An 18,218-nucleotide genomic window follows, 5' to 3' on the forward strand; every position below is an offset into this window, starting at 1 on the left:
CAATTAAACAAAAACAAAACAAATACAAAGCTTATATACGATTTAATTATATTGGCTTTTTCGGTCCGTGGATCAGTCATGTAATTAAATTTGTAATAGACCTAGGCTAACAATAATAAATCTGTGCGATTAGAAATATTTTTACCAGTTGTTGTTGTTTAAAGCGCTATTGCATGCTTTTAGCTCAGCGGTTCTCAACCTTTTTAGCTCGGCGGCCCCATCTTACGATTCCTCACTTATTCGAGACCCCCAACAGTAAATTATTTTCATTCATAAATAGAAGCCATTGCGTTACAAAATTAAAAAACTAGGCCCCTAATGTAAATATCTGATTTGCATTGTCAAAGCTTATTGTTAAATCACGGTACAGTATGGAATTGTATTCTTGAGTTGAGTTTGAGTTTTGAGTTTAGGCACATCGGCACAATGTATTCTTGAACTAGATGTTTCTCCATACTATCCAATTACAAATAAATGAAATGATTTCTGTACGACGTGCATTTATTCACATATCTATTTCTTATTCACATTTCTTATTCACATTTCTTATTCACATTTCTTATTCACATTTCTTATTCACATTTCTTATTCACATTTCTTATTCACATTTCTTGTTCATATTTCTTATTCACATTTCTTGTTCACATTTCTTATTCACATTTCTTTTCACATTTCTAGTTCACATTTCTTGTTCAAATTTCTTATTCACATTTCTTATTCACATTTCTAGTTCACATTTCTTGTTCACATTTCTTATTCACTTTTCTAATTCACATTTTTTATTCATATTTCTTGTTCACATTTCTTGTTCACATTTCTAATTCACATTTGTTGTTCACATTTGTTGTTCACATTTCTTGTTCAAATTTCTTATTCACATTTCTTATTCACATTTCTTATTCACATTTCTTATTCAAATTCTTATTCAAATTTCTTATTCACATTTCTTATTCACATTTCTTGTTCACATTTCTTATTCACATTTCTTGTTCACATTTCTTATTCACATTTCTTGTTCACATTTCTTATTCACATTTCTTACTCACATTTCTTATTCACTCCACACTGCATACACATACAGAGCTTCCGTATTTAAATTTGATAACTAACAGGCTGTCTCGAAATATATATATATATATATATTACTGCAAATGGAAGAAGAAGGAGCAACATAGACGAATCGGAACACGACTGCGAAAGCTTGATCCAGAATTGTGTAAGCCTAATGAAAGAGAAATGTTTCACTAGTCAACTATTTCTATCCCCTAAACATCTTTAACTTTGACTTTCATTGGATTTCTGGCAGGTGTAAATGGGATCATCCCATTGGGATGTTAAGTAGATATAATAGATGTGGAAAGTAGGATGGAATTTTGTCCAAATACATTGAGGTGCGGTGGCTGAGCGGTAAAGCGCTTGGCTTCTGAACCGGAGACCGGGGTTCGAATCCTGGTGAAGACTGGGATTTTTAATTTCGGGATCTTCGGGCGCCTCTGAGTCCACCCAGCTCTAATGGGTACCTGACATTAGTTGGGGGAAAGTAAAGGCGGTTGGTCGTTGTGCTGGCCACATGACACCCTAGTTAACCGCAGGGCCACAGAAACAGATGATCTTTACATCATCTGCCCTATAGACCACAAGGTCTGAAAGGGGAACTTTTTTTTTTTTTACATGAAGTGATCATGTCATCTGTTTGCCAGGCTCAAAGTCATTTCCTTCATAGAGAGCAGATGAAGCATGTCAATATTATTTTTAAGTACAAATGACACACACACTGGAGTATTTCAAATCCTGCTTAGACTAATGGGACAGGAAGAGGAAACAGTGGTGCATGTCTTACGAGAGTGTCCAAGAGCTGCGGGGAGACAACTGAAGGGTCACTTGGGTGCTACGAGGAACTGGGTTCAACAACAGAGCGTTCTGGAGTTGTCTTTCTTAAAAACTCCAAGTGATGACAATGCCACCTAGATGTATGTAGCATCATTCACAACCAATCGCTAACTTCTTCCCAGCGTCACCATAGAAACACAACACACACACAAACACACACACTCCATAACAAGGGAAGAAAGAAAGGGATGTCTGGGTGGATTTTATCGTAACTGGTTTTTAAAAGCATTGACAGAGTGAGGTAATTATGACTAGAGAAGATTGTATAGTTTTCTATTATTTACTGCGATTTATTTCGGTGATCTATAAAGGGAAATAATTCAGCTTATACCACCACTTCAGTCAAGTAAAATTTCTTTCCCTTGTTCAAGATATAAAAAAATTAATTACCACTAGTTAATGAGCTAATTGGTTATGTTTTTGTTTTTATTAATTCTTGTTTTGGCACGTAAACATAATGCACGATTTCAGCTTTATCCGAGATTTAACAAAAAAAGTTAAGTTCCCCTTTGAGACCTTGTGGTTTAAAGGGCAGATGATGTAAAGGTCATCTGTTTAAGTGGCCCACGGTTAACGAGGGTGTCATGTGGCCAGCACAACGACCAACCGCCTTTACTTTTCCCCAACTAAAGTCAGGTACCCATCAGAGCTGGGTGGAGATAGAGTTTGGGCATGTGTTTGGGATAAGCTTTGTAAAAAGAGCTTCAAAGCACTATTTAACTTTGTTCCTAAACTTGCAAATTGAACGGAAGCTTGATTTGATAACCTAATGTTTATGTCGAAGATAGTTTATTAAATATGCAACTAAACTATCACCTGATTTAGATTCAGAAATCCTTTTCTTGCAACATCAGAGACTCTACGCAGGTACATCTTATACGCTCGCAATAAAAGGTGGGATTGTTTAGACTTAGACTTAGACTTAGGTCCTCCCGCGCCGATCGGCGCATTGGGCGGCAAGCTGTCTCCACAAAGATCTGTCATTGGCAATGTCTGAAGCCTCCTCCCACCTGGTGTCCACTGTTCTGAGGTCCTCCATGAAGGTGTGTCGCCAAGTAATCGAGGACGTCCCTGTTTGCGCTTTCCTCGTATTGACTTCCATGTCATCGCAACTCTTGGTGTGCGTAATTCATTTTGTCGTAGAACATGTCCCGCAAACCTCATGCGACGCTCAGTCACAGCCTCACTAAGTGTTTAACTCCCATTTCTGCATAGGATTTCCTTGTTTGAGACCTGATCTGTGTAACTGACTCCCAAAATCCGTCTCAGCCATCTTTGTTGAGCCACATTTAGTCCTTTCTCAAATTTGACAGATGACTTCCATGTCTCACATGCATATGTAGCAGTTGGAATGATGATTGTGTTGAGAAGGTGTATTTTTGTCTCGAGTCCAATGGCTTGGCTAGTCCAAATAGGCTGCAGCCTTTGGAAAATGCTCCCTGCCTTTCCTATTCGCATGTCCAGTTCAAATGGGCTAGATATTTTTTAATTAATCATAGATCTAGATCTAATTTGATTGAACCATTCAATCCATTGTTATGTTTGCTGAGCATTATTGTAATGTAGTGTAGCTCCGTAGTTTAATATGTCATGGTTAGGGTGCTGTACATTGCATAAGGGTTGCCAGCTCCTGATTTTTTTAATTCTCTGGATACATCAGCTGCGTTTATTGAGAATATCTGTCACCACCTCAAAGTTGGTGCCATAGAGTAGAAACCCTAATTCTGTATTGTGTATGTTAATTCTATATTGTGAATCTTATTCACAACCCATGTGGCACTAAGGTGAACACTTTTGACCTTAGGTGAACCAGAGAGTTAAAGGCAGTCAGTCCACATAGAGATCTTGTAGCAAGCACTTGTATTGAGTCACTTAAGATATAAGCAGTAGAGTTAGATGTTTAAAGTAGTTGGTTATAGAATAAGTACTAAGTTGTGATATTCGTATATTACTGTTGGATTAATACTGACCATTCCTGGGTCGAATTGTATGGTGTATTCACTATGTGGTGTTATATTAAACTTATTGTATCTGCTACACCCAGCGTCATTTCATTATTCAGTGATTTGTAACAAGAACCCAATGTCACCTCCACGCCTACATTGATAACCACAGCCACATTTATACTATATAAAATAAACCGGTGACATTTTTGGTGTCAGAAGTGTCCAAAGTGCAAGTCATTTATTGTCAGAAAATGACATCTTTGGTGTCAGAATAGTGTCAGAAGTGTCAGCAAACGATATTTTATGATATCAGAAGTGTCAGATCTACTAACTTAAAGGATTTATGAGCACCAGAGGAACAAGTCAAGAATTTTTTTCCTATTGCTGTCAGAAGTATTTTAATACTACAGTTACTTACAGTAACATTTATACGGATATTTTTGAAGTTGGCAAGTGAACTATTTAGATTAACACATGAAAAAGTAACTCTAAAAAATATTTGTTTACACAAATCATGACGCCACTCAACGAGCAAGAAAGCTAAAACCTGATTATTATAGACTCTACTATTTTTCTCATTTGGTCGTTCAGCGACACATTCAACATTATAGAGATGACCTAGATCTACATTTATTGAGACCAGCACACAATTTTTCAAGTGAGATTCACGTGATCCAGGAGTGACATTATTATTATCTTCAGCTAGTCTAACACTCTAACAGAAAGCAGAGCTGAAATTAAAAGTTAACTGTGCCTACTATTTTAACTTGTACTTCAAGATTGAACTTTACATGAATTGCAACTAATCCAGAATTTATTAAATTTTTTTGACCACACACTTGGTATCTAGAGCTACTACTACATGTCACATTGACCTGCCATGACACAGTTACCATTAGCAAGCTATTTTTTTTCATCTGTCATGAAATGAACAATTTGAACTGTTCCTGTCTGAGCTGTATTTTCAACTTCGACATATTTTCCAGTTGACTACTGTCCTAAGTGTCATTTATCTGGAAGCCTGATTTATGTGGTTGTACTTTTACACCAGTTGAGATAGCTTTAGGAGCACAGCATTGTTCAAAGTCACTTTAACATGATATGCTGAGACAACCTGCGTGGACGAAACTAGACAACCCTGATCTTACAACCTGTGTGGGTGAAACTAGACAACCCTGATTTTACAGCCTGTGTGGGTGAAACTAGACAACCGTGATACTACAACCGGTGTGGGTGAAAATCTAGTACTACAAGTCATTCAAGTCATCGTTTGAAGACAGCTGATATATGGTCAGTCGAAGTAGCTGACATATTCAAGAATCATCTACATCGAGTGCTCGTCATAATTCTAATGACACACTCCTATTGTCGCTGTCTAACAGCACATTTAATAAGAGAGCGCCCTCACTCTTAGACCTCTCTTGTCGTCACTACCTAAGGTCATTTTTAGTTATTTATATTTGTTTCAGCAACTGTACGAAACAGTGGATTACCTATCAAGCACATGAATTATTTATTGGATTACTTGTCAACTATATGAATTGTTTAATGGATTATCTGTCAAACATATGAAGTATCTATTGGATTACTATTGTTCAAGAACTTGAGTACCGTATCATTTAACATTGTACTGTGGATTTAACAAGTGGATTACTTATGAACTGTAACATTGTACTGTGGATTTAACAAGTGGATTACTTATGAACTGTACCATTGTGCTGTAGATTTAACAAGTGAATTACTTATGAACTGTACCGTTGTGCTGCGGATTTAGCAAGTGGATTACTTATGAACTGTACTGTGGACATATTTTATGTGGAGCATCACCGGAACTTTATGTACAAGTCAAGCATCAAGTGAATATTTAAGGGAAGTAACTTTAATTACCCTTAGTATTATCAATATTGATTAGTTCTCTTTGAACTACACCACAATTTTTTTCATTGTTTACATTAGTATTTATAGATACATTTGACTTTAGGGACTAAATTTAATTATCTATTGAGTCTGAGCATTTATATTTTTTTTCAAGTAAGCATCCAGGTATTGGTAGGGACTCTTTAGATAAAGTAAATACTTGATCGTATAGCTGTATTAGTCAAGTTTGTATTTCGTCAAGTATCTATCATATTGTTAAACTCTTGTATTGATATTGTCTTGTTTACATCTGTTGAATTTTCTTTTTGCGTCATAGTTATTTCTCATTGTAATTCTTTTGTCTACTATTTCTACTATCTTGTAATGTCTCTTTAAAGCAGACTGTTTAGTATCTATAGTGTATTTATGTTTGTCTAATTATTTACTTATTGATATATATATTTATTTTACTTCTTATTTCAACCTATTTTTTATCAACACTACACTACACACTTGATACACTATGGGATATATTTTGTTTTGAGATTGTGACAAGATTGATTGTATATAATATATACTTTGAGCACATTGAACTATTTTGATACTATTGATACATTGATCACTATTTATCAGACTAATAAGGCTCACATAATTGTGAATTATTTGTTGCAATAAACTTTTACATTGCAAGGGGAGATACTAGAAATACATAATCACATAATTGATCAGTAAAGTATTACATTACGAACTAGACAAAGTACCAAGAATAACTTAAGATACCTCATAACCTCAATGGTTTCGCACAAAATATATATCTACTATTACCTGTAATTACTATTTGAGCAATAATAAGTATTTATTGTACAATATTCATTTACAACTACCTTTTTGTGTACACATATCTATTAATAAACTATATTACTAATTTGAATCTTTGAAAATGGCTGAGTATGAAAAACTAATAGAGATAGTGGATAAACTAAAGTTAAAAGAAGATGATAGAGCTGCATTCATTAAAATTGAAATAGATAGAATTAGAGTAGAAAAAGACAAGCAACGGGAAGAAAGGCTACATGAAAGAAGACTGAGAGAGAAAGAACAAGAAAACTTAGAGAAAGAAAAAGAACGCCAGCATGAAATAAAATTAAAAGAACATGAAGAAAAAATGGCCAAGCTAGCAAAAGAAAATAAAGACAATTCAGCAAGTCAAACTTCATCTCATCATCAGTATCATAGCAAATTTAGGAACTTTGATCCAAAAGAAGACACATTGGAAAATTTCATTATTCAATTTGAATACATCTGTCAAACAGCAAATATGAATAGTGCACAAATGGCTCAACAACTTCTAGCTAACCTAAGAGGTGAACCACTAAACATCATCGACACACTAACTATGGAGCAAAGAAAAGACTACAACATAGTAAAACAAAGACTAATTGAACATTTTGGCAAAACGGAGGAGCACTATCGAAAACTTTTTAGGGAAATAAAACTAGCCAAGAATGCAGATTTAAAAAGAACAATACATGACATGCGCCAGAACATGACAAAGTGGCTACAACTCGCAAACTGCAACTTAGATGACCCCAAACAGATATTAGATTTCTTTCTCATTGAGAATGTGCTAATTAATGTTACAGATGCAGCATTCTCATTCCTGAAGGAGAGAAAAATAAAAAATGAAGCTGAATTGATATCAAACTTAACAACATACAAAGACTCACACCCAAACATCACCATTGACAAAAGGGAATTGTACAATGTAGCTGCAACAGTGACAGAAAACCATCCAAGATCTACAAATAAATTTAAATATGCCAAGAGCATACAATGTTTTTTCTGTGGCATATTGGGTCACACCAAAGCAGAGTGCAGAAAGAGAATGGCATCAGAAAAACAGCAATATGTAAATAGAAACCATAAATATGGAAGAGATAACAGAACTTTCCAGAGCTTCAGTCCTAACTACAATAGATCCTATCAACAACAATATAACAGAAGAACATGGCAAAGCTACAGTCCAACTAACAGTAGATCACATCAAACAAACAGAAGATGGCAAAACAACAGAATGTCTAGAAGAGACCAATTTCAAGTTAGACAACATACTTACCACAATAACAATCATACCAGACAAAACATAGCAGCTGTAGCAACTGAAAGACCAATAGAATATGAAACAGTAGCATATATACAGACAAAGGTAGCCAAATTAAAAGTGTATCCTGCCTATGTGGATGGCATTAAGGTATATGCATTACGTGACAGCGGCTGCACCTCAATCATTGTGAAGAAATCACTAGTAAAACCTGAACAGATACTTGAAGACAAGGTCACACTGACTTATGCGAATAAAGACTTATGGGAAGTATGTGAAACAGCATTAGTTTTCATTGAATCACCATGGTTCACTGGTCAACACAAAGCCATAGTAATGAACAACCCAGCTGAAGAACTAATTATAGGGAACATAGAGAATATAGTTGAACTGTCAGAAGAAGCCTTAGTAAAATGGGCTAATAGTGTGAATCAAGAAAACATTGAGTTAGCATCAACTACTAATTCACATGATTACAACAATGTCAGTATACATGAAGCAACTAAACATAATCTGTCAATTACAAATACAAATAAAATAGATGTAGAATGTCAAACTCATTTGCTAACAGAAGCATCTAAACTAAATAAAGATTGCCAAACAATTAACACACAAACAAATGATAGTGAAATACAAACAGATGAAATACAAATAGATGATAAAGATAAAGCTGAAAAACAAGAAATACAAAATGACATTAACACTAGCTCACCTAAAGTAATAATAACAGAAGAAATATTAGCCTTGACATTTAAAAACAGCAAACAGATAGAAGTATATGATCTAGAAGTCAATTATCAGGATGTTGTATGCATAGTTGATGAAGAATCCACAATCACTTTTGTAGAGCCCAATTTAGTAGAAAAAGATTATTTGAATGATATAGCCATTGTAACCTTACCAAACTCTAGAAAGATAGAATGTAAAACTGCCATTGCTGAAATCAAATCACCATTTATAAAAGGGAAAATAAAAGTTGTAGTACTTGAAAATACTATCAGTCCAGTAATTATTGGATCTTATCCAAAAGTTAAAGTGCATCAAAAGCCAGTAATACATAAAACAATATGGTTTTATGACCTATCTGATTGTGATTTCCAGAAAGAAATTTTTCAAATAGTACAAGAAATAACTTGTGATTTTGGATATAAAAAAGTTTGGAAACATCCAGAACTTGGAGAGTCAATGTGGGTACAAATAAAAAACTTTGGCCATTACAAAGAGTTATTACATAAAATATATGGAACACCAATTAAGGGACTCACAATTAATATCAGTGTTGTTGACTTAATACATCGCATCTGGTAAACATTGAGCATTATGTTGTAAATATTGAGCATTATTTTGTAAACAATGAGTACTATTTGTAAACATTGAACTAGAAACCATTTTTTAAAAAAAAACTCTATTTGTAAACAATTTTTGGAATTTGATTACTACATTGTAACCAACAATTTTTTTTTCACATTCTTTTGTCAACAAGAATAACATTTTTGTACTCAACAATGTAAACAAATATTGAATTTTTTCCCAACTTATTCAGTACCTAGCTTAATTTTTTCCATACAATGTAAACATTATTTTTTCTCATTGTATTGAGAACAACTTGGACAAAATTTTTTTCTACAGCTATTGTAAACAAGATAGGAATTTTTTTACTATGTCATTTATCACAATTATATAACTTAGTCACATTTTTCAATACTATTGAAAAAAGGAGATTGATTCATAATGTAACTTATTTATTTAATGTCAATTAGTGTAATCAAATATTGACATACACTTGTATTTTTTTGAAAACATTTTTGTCAAACTATTCTTATGGACTATATTTTTTGTATTGATGTAAACAAGAAGATTGTTGTACAAACTTTTTGATATTTCAAGTGCTGAAAGAGACACTTGATATTATTCTTTTAAATTGGACTTACACATTTTTTCACAACAGATTAAAATGAATACAACTAAACTAGTAGGATGTTATGCTTGTATATATAAGCTTGAACAAATTAATGTAAACTCAAAGATTGTATCACAACTGACACATTTTCTCAGTTTAATCTTTTTTTGACAAAAGAGTTTTTTGAACTTTGTACACAATAATTATTTGATAAACAATGTAACATTAAACTTTTGCCATTACTAGCTACAAATTATTTGAACTGTCATATAGAGAAATACTTAATTGAAACATAAGGTGCATGTAACAAGAACTATGAAGGATACTTATTACTTTGATTTCATGTTGATACTTTTGAGCAAACAATATTTTGATACTTGAATTATACATATTTACTTGTGTAATATTAATGCACAACAATTTTTTATGGAGATATCAAACCTCATATTGAAGTAAACAGATACATTGAATTTGTAACAATGATCATTAAACAATTTGATGTTGAATTTTGACACATATTTTGAATTTTTCTATACTTATCACTTACATATTGAGACTTACTTGTAACATTTTCTACATGATTTGTACTTATTGTACTATTGGTGTAAAAAACCAGACTTCTAACATTTCTATAGTGTCAAAGATTTTTTTATAAATAGATATTGTGAATTAAAACTTGTATTAATTTTTCACATTGTGACATAGGAGATTGTCATTGAAATTTTCGTCACACTTTGCACATATTATTATGAAAAGACTTGTAAATATTGAACACATTTGAACATTGATGTATATATTAGAACTACATGTAAAGAATTATTTGGGATGTTAAGTAGTTGACTCAGAGAATTATTTGAATTGCCTTACAAGAACATGATGAATTAGAGAATTTTGCCCTTGTATGAATTTTTTTGATTCAGCAAATATTTTGTGTAACACTGTCATATTATATATTTTATTTCAAGTTTGTAGTTCTATTTGAACTCTGCAATTGTACATTTCATAGACCCCAAGAATTCCAATCGATCCTACTTATGATAATTATGTCGTCAAGCTGAAAAAAATTTCTTCAAAATTTTTTTCAAAAGGGGGGTGATAGGTAATGTCACCACCTCAAAGTTGGTGCCATAGAGTAGAAACCCTAATTCTGTATTGTGTATGTTAATTCTATATTGTGAATCTTATTCACAACCCATGTGGCACTAAGGTGAACACTTTTGACCTTAGGTGAACCAGAGAGTTAAAGGCAGTCAGTCCACATAGAGATCTTGTAGCAAGCACTTGTATTGAGTCACTTAAGATATAAGCAGTAGAGTTAGATGTTTAAAGTAGTTGGTTATAGAATAAGTACTAAGTTGTGATATTCGTATATTACTGTTGGATTAATACTGACCATTCCTGGGTCGAATTGTATGGTGTATTCACTATGTGGTGTTATATTAAACTTATTGTATCTGCTACACCCAGCGTCATTTCATTATTCAGTGATTTGTAACAAGAACCCAATGTCACCTCCACGCCTACATTGATAACCACAGCCACATTCATAACATATAAAACAACACGGTGACAATATCCTTTTCTAAAATCTTTTTGAAGTGCTTAGAGGTTAAACCCATGAGGTGTCAGTTATTTATGTTTCTTTAAACTAGATCTAGGTTTAAATTTTTCATTTTTCCATTTGATGCTACAACTTTGTCATGATGGGAACTATTAAAGTTGTTAAAATATAAAGTACAGACGTTCTTTCACTGGGAAAGATAAATACAAGAATTAATGAGGTGCATTTTTATTGGAGACATAAATTATGCTAAGTTATAAGTTTTCCTGGCTGATTCAGGCAACCCGTTTCATATTCTAATGGCACTAGGAAAGTAAGAACAATTCTTCGCTTGGATTAAACCATAATGGATAAAAATGTGCCTTTATCTGTGTGTCTTTCTAAGTCATATATTAGGTTGAACTTTTCTGTATATAAATTGTGTTTCATTGTCTTATGTATTATTGCTACTTTACCTTTTTGTCTTTTGTCTTGAGTAGATCAAAGTTGAGAAGACATGTTAGCTTGATTTCAGTTCTAACCTTAAGCTGTTTAGTTATTTTTGCCTGTTAGACAAAAGCCTCAGAGTTGGGTAAAAAGAAAAGCCTAGATTTGGGGTTTTTACAATTGTTATGTACATTTCTCTAAATTGACCTAGTTAAATGTAATGCAATGGCCACGTTCTTATATGCTTGCGAGTCTTGAACGCGGACTGCAGAACAAGAGAGGAATGGAGTCGAAACGCTACTGAAAGATCTTAGGCATCACATACAAAGACGGCGTCACAAACGAAGAAGTTAGAGACAAGATTAGTTGCCTACAGCGATTTGACCCCACGAAGGCCTGCTGACTACAATAAAAAAAAAAAACAAAGTCAATTTCTATGGCCATATTACTCTATAGCAATATTACAATGTCCTCAGGGGTCACAAAGACCTTCATTCAGGGAACAGTACCAGGAAAAAAGATGAAGAGAAAGCGATGGGAAGACAACATAATGGAATGGACGGACCTGCCGGTTAGAGAGTTTCTGTCAATGGCAAAGGGGAGAGAGGAGTGAAGAAGGAATGGAAAAGAACGGCCCAAGAGAAGAAGGCAGTGGTTCCCAAACTTTTTGTATGTGTGTGTGTGAGTTGACTCCATGAATGGGACATAAAATCTCGACTTGTTAAAGTGAGATCTACTATCATAGACCCCTATTTGTACCAAGCAACTCCACTCCTGTAGATCCCTTGTGGTAGTAGACCCCTGCGGGTCTATATAGACCGCTTTGGGAACCACTGGGCTAAGGGATAGGTAAAGCTGGTTATTTCTGCTATCGCAGTAGTGGCCTCTAGGTTTTAAGAAGAGTGATAGTATTTCATAATCTAATTAATCTGAGTCGCGCTGTTTATATCAATCAGACATATATCCAACATTCTCTGTATTAGTCATTCTTTATATCAGATTTACTCTATAACAGACATATTCTATAGGAGTCATTCTGTTTATATGAGACATTTTGTATATAAGAAATTCCGTATATCAGACATTCTCTATATCAGATATGCTTTGTGTTTGGCATTCTCTATATTAGACAAATTCTATATCAGATATATTTTTGTGTCCGACATTCTCTATATAGGAATTCTTTATATCAAATATTCTGTAGATCAGAAATTATATTGAACCCTATATATCATGTGCATGGGTAAGCGCTTAAGTCCTAAAGTTATCTTTATCTTATCATATATAATACAGACGTCACTCCAAAATAGAAGTTGATTACGTCCTACGCGTCATTCATCTAGTCATGCATGTCATGCAATGAATTAAATTCTGACAAATCACTGGTTTTTCTGTCTGGCTCAGGCAACCTATTCCATGCTCTAATAGCACTAGGGAAGAAGGAGTATTTGTACAAATTTGTCCTAGCATATGGGACGAGGAATGTGCCTTTATCTTTGTGTCTTTCATAGTATTTCATTAAATTTTTGTTTTTGTATTTGAAGATTATGGTTCAGTGTTTTATGTATATTTGCAAGAAGAATACAAATCGTTTTTAACTAAGATATATGTAGAGATTTTTAAAATCATGTTCATTTTTTGGGGCAATATACAACAGTATTTATGATTGATGACATCGAGGCGGATCTAGAACAGAGTCCGGGCATGGAGACGTAAAGCTCAGGATAGATCAGAATGGATAGATGTGCTAAAGCATACCAGGGTTCTCCATTGGTGGTAACGCCACTGGGATGGATGGCTGATGGATGGATGGATGGATGTTACAATTTTTAAATATAGGCGTTTGATATATAAATGAAATTTAAAGCTGTATAATGTAAAAATTTGGACTTTATTTTTCAGACCATCAGTATTATGATTCCCAATAAGAAGAACTCTGGTGATGAAATTTACAAGGGAATAATTTCATCCATAGGAAATTTGGGGAAAATGCGGAAATTTGAAGACTTTGAGGTCATCGTTGAAGGTGAGCACATTAAGTGTCATTCATTCCTACTCGCCTCTTGCTCGGAGTTTTTCAGAAATCTGCTTGACTCAAATATGAAAGAGAAACAGGACATGAAAGTGGACTTACCCAATGTTACATCTAAGACATTTAAGCTGATTCTCAACTCATTGTACACAGGAGAATTGTTGTTAACTAACGACAATGTTTTGGATGTCTGGGCTGCAGTTCACCAGCTTCAGATTGATTTCTTAGTTCAGCACTGTGAAGATTTTATTGTTGTTAATGTTACCGTGGAGACGTTTCAGTCGTTCAAGAAGCAAGCCGATGTTCTTCAGTGCCAGAGATTCGCGGAGAGAGTCTTTCCGTTCCTTTGTCAAAACTTCATGACGCTCAGAAAATCGCTCACTTTTTTAAAATTAGATCTCACTGACCTCACGAATCTCATCGAAAGTGACCAGTTAGATGTATTCTCTGAAGACCACGTCCTCTACTCAATCTATGACTGGGTCAGCTATGGAAACTCCAAAAGCCCAAATGTTCGGGGAATGAGAATTAAAGTCAAAGCGAACAACCTGGCAGCAGTTTCTAGCTCAGAGGATTCCAATGCTAACGCTGAGACTTCTTCTCCTGCTGCGCGAGATGAATCTCAAATCAAAGGGAATGAAGAAGACGCCCCATTAGTGACAAGCTTGAATCAGGCTAACAGGAGAGCACTTCACCTGCATACACTTTTAAAAAGTAGCAGATACCTGCTCGCCTCTGAGAATTGCATCGAAATGCTAATGAGGAACAAATTAACACAGGGTATCTCAGAAGTGAAGAAGTTTTGGTCAGAGATATCCGCAAGGAACGTTTCCGGCCCTCTAAGTGGCTTTTGGCCAAACGCAGCCATTCATCGTGCGTGTAGCCCCTATGAGCATGTGGCTGTGGTCTGCGGCTCTTTCGTTGAAGCGTATTCATTCGAAAATAAAAGTTGGACTCATCTTACATCCTGGGCAATAAACTCGGTTTTCAAAGCAGTCAACTTGAACGGCAGACTTTACGGTCTGACAAGAAACGGGGACACTTCAGAATTGGTTTGGTTTTCAAAAAACAAATGGTCCAGTCTTCTGAGTTTAAATATTAAAATGCAGCATCTTTTATCGCATGAGAAGTGTATTTACATTTTCAGCTCTGAAAATGTAATAACGAAATGTCAAATCGCCAACGAAGTAATTCGATCAGAACCTTACATTCTGGAAACTGAAGAATTTAATCACTCTATTAGTAATGCAGAGTATGCAGTCAGTTTCTATACGAATATCCTTGTCTTTGAGTCAATAGGGACCTGCAGGAGAGCGAGAACAGCAGTCCATGAATGGAACGAAGCGAATAATGTCTGGTCACGGGTAGCCGATCTTGACTTCAACTGTGGCAAAATGACCAGCTTCAATGATGAAACCTACTTGTACATACTCGACAAAGCTGGGAGTTTGTATCGTGTGGAGGCAGCTGAGACTGTTCAATTCTCATTTATTGAGCAAATTTGGGATTTCCGAGTGCATCTAAAAGGTGCGTTCTTGTTCAGGGAATGTCTGTATATCTGCGGGAGGCAGAGTGAAGATGGTGAATTTGTAACAGCGGTTGAGAAGGTCTATTCCTCCTTGACATTTATTGAAAAGACAATGCCAAGGCGATGCTTTGTTCCGTTTCTTATGGAAAGAAAGAGCAGATTTTCTGACTGGGTAGAATAAGGTAGAATAAGGTAGAATAAACCAACCAAATAGAACAGAATTTAGCTTATGGTGTTCAAGTTCAAATTAGAAGCGTAAGATTTATTCTGTTTCTTTTAATCAGAATTGTAATTCTTACTTTTTAACAACTGTTTGAGGTGTCTTTAACTTACATAAATAAAGTCCAAACCGTGTTTTTTATTTTTTAAAAATGTTATAAACATCTGATAATAGAAATAGTGGATGAATTAAAAACTATAAAAGAATAAAGGTTGGTAGGCTTAATGATAAAGTCTTGTTACTTTTATGTTATTTGATTACATAATTAATTTTATTGCAAACAATTTAAAGCAATTTTCTTGACATGGATGATTAAAATGAGTACATACTTCAAGCGCCATTCCGACTTAGTTGCGACCTCAAACCCTAACCCCGACCTCAATCACTGAACCATAATCTTCAAATACAAAAACAAAATTTAATAAAATACTCAGAAAGACACAAAGATAAAGGCATATTCCTCATCCTATATGCTAGGACAAATTTGTACAAATGCTCCTTCTTCCCTAGTGCTATTAGAGCATGGAATGAGTTGCCTGAGCTAGCCAGGAAAACCAGTGACCTGGCAGAACTTAAGTCATTGGTTAATATGCATGACTAAATGCATGACGCTTAGGACGTAATCATCTTCTTTTTTTGAAGTAACGTCTGTATTATATAAGATAAGATAAGATAATTGATAAGTTAAAGGGAATTGATGCCACGAGAAGTATGACTGGAATCTTCATTATAGACGTGTGTTTGTGTTCTATAAAAAGAGCCTGCAGTCTCCTATAATTCTACACCAAAACTAACGAGTTTTGATTACAAACAAAAATGTTATTGAAGTTTAATCATAACAGTGTAGAATGTACACACGTGAAAAATGAAACAATTCTGTTAGAGCGTGGACAAATAATAACGGAGACAGAGTTAAGAGATGCTATACGTTCCTTGTTACTGCAGCGGTCTTCAATACCGCAAGATATTTTGTACAGACGTGTTGTGAAAGATTTTATTTCTATGCAGTCTTCCGAGCGATCCATGAATGATAATATCGAGACCTAGAGAAGGTGCGCTTTGGAAATGGCTACTAATCTACTGGGTTAAGCTCTGGTTTTGTCTGGGTCATGGGGGGGGGGGGGCGTAGATTCACGTCCTGTGTTGCGACCTCTTCATGGTGTAGAATCACTGTAGAACTCTAACCGTTTAAGTCTCTTTCACTCCTAACCGACGATACCAACGTTGATTCCACTAGAATGTGGTAAATAATTACGGAGAGAAAGAGTTAAGGCTCTTTCACCTAAAAAGCTTGTATTTAAATATATTTTCTTTTAAGGATGAGAACAAAATAATTTCCAGGGGCGCGGTGGCTGAAAGGTTAAGCGCCTGGCTTTCGAACCTTCTGGGTTCAAATCTCGGTGAAGACTGGGATTATTAGGGCTGAGTCCACCCATCTCTAATGGGTACTGACTTAAGTTGAGGAAATTAAAGGCGGTTTGTCGTTGTGCTGGCTAGATGACATCCTGCTCGCTAACCGTTGGTCAAAGAAACGGATGACCTTAACATCATCTCAAGCTCTGAAAGGGGAACTTTACTTTTAGCGAAGGAATTCCACATAAATACACTGACCCAATTACGAACTACATATTTTGTCACATCCGAGAAAAAAAAAAAGAAAACGGGGACTACTTATAATATCACTCAGCCGTCTTCTCCTGTCTTCGGCGGTATAGTTTCTTTAGAACCATAGACTATTTATATACATATAGTCTATGTTTAGAACTTAAATGTATAGGGGAAGTAACCCTTGAGGCGCTTCATGGCCCGAATTGTGCTGATGTGCCAAAAAAAAAAAAAAACCAAATCCAATCAAACCATCTGTTTTATTTTATATCAGTAAGAGTAGATTGTTCATCTTCACTTCACAGCCTCTGCGGGGGGGGGGGGGGATTTGGAGTTTTTAATTTTTTAAGGGTAAAAATAAATATAACATTAATCAGAAAAAAAGGGGTTTAAAGAATCACCTGGCGTCGTTTTTCCATCGTAAACAAAACTAAACAACCTATTATCAATAATGAGATTTTAGGCTTAAATTACATTTTTGTTTTGCCAATAATTGTTTAAAAAAAAAAAAAAAATAAAGTAGCCTTTTTCTTCTTCTTCGTTATCATTTTACATGTCGGAGGGTTCAGATCAGTAATCTTATATCTAAGATGAACCGCGCAGTGGTTTCCGGATCAGGCAGTTCTCCGTATAGTTTTTTTCTTCTATAGGAAGTTTTTGGGGCCAGAGTCTTGTTCGGGCCTCTTGATATAGTATGCAGCTTTGAAGGACATGGTCAGCATTCTCTGGAGATGCTCTACAAGGGCAGGTTTTGCTCGTCCAGACCCGATGGACAAGATCTTTGCAAGACCTCATTATGGTATCGGATTTTCAATATTTTCTAGTTTTAGTGATAAAACTTGACGGAAAGGAAGGAAGACTGGACAGACAGACAGACAGACAGACAGACGGACCACACAAAAGGTTTTGACTTTACTTTTGGAAGCCTCTAAAGAAACAAATAAAGAGGTTAGTTCTTTTATTTTGAGCTACCAACATTCAAACTTTCTGGCACGCTTCGAGCAAGGAATACACAGAAGCTACGATAAACGAAGACAAAAGATCAACAGTGAACAAGATTTTCTTTTGAATCAATTCATTTTTAAGATGCTAATAATTAATAAATGGCAGATGAAAAAAAATACCGCATAAAAAAAAAACAAGAGATTAGAG

General features: G+C 34.9%; 1 protein-coding gene across 3 annotated transcripts; it reads left to right on the forward strand.

Moving 5' to 3' along the window:
* The first annotated feature begins 2,635 nt into the window (after positions 1 to 2,635).
* On the forward strand, positions 2,636 to 15,686 carry LOC106050464 (uncharacterized). Of its 3 annotated transcripts, none has more exons than XM_056042076.1 (2): positions 2,636 to 2,757; positions 13,584 to 15,686. In XM_056042076.1, exon 2 carries the CDS (start codon positions 13,596 to 13,598, stop codon positions 15,420 to 15,422), a length of 1,827 nt encoding a protein of 608 aa, XP_055898051.1. In that variant the 5' UTR covers positions 2,636 to 2,757; positions 13,584 to 13,595; the 3' UTR covers positions 15,423 to 15,686. The 3 variants fall into 3 exon arrangements, with proteins under 3 accessions (XP_055898051.1, XP_055898050.1, XP_055898049.1); XM_056042075.1 differs by having other exon boundaries at positions 2,644 to 2,784; XM_056042074.1 differs by lacking the exon at positions 2,636 to 2,757 and adding an exon at positions 2,807 to 3,008.
* Positions 15,687 to 18,218: the final 2,532 nt, after the last annotated feature.

This window comes from Biomphalaria glabrata, chromosome 9, assembly GCF_947242115.1.
Source record: "Biomphalaria glabrata chromosome 9, xgBioGlab47.1, whole genome shotgun sequence".
Classification (NCBI taxonomy): domain Eukaryota; kingdom Metazoa; phylum Mollusca; class Gastropoda; family Planorbidae; genus Biomphalaria; species Biomphalaria glabrata.

Excerpts from the sequence above, each read along its gene's own strand:
- LOC106050464 (XM_056042074.1), top strand. The coding sequence starts at position 2,880 with ATGTCTGAAGCCTCCTCCCACCTGGTGTCCACTGTTCTGAGGTCCTCC. Across the intron at positions 3,009-13,583 it reads CCATGTCATCGCAACTCTTG|ACCATCAGTATTATGATTCC; the intron begins GTGTGCGTAATT and ends TTTATTTTTCAG.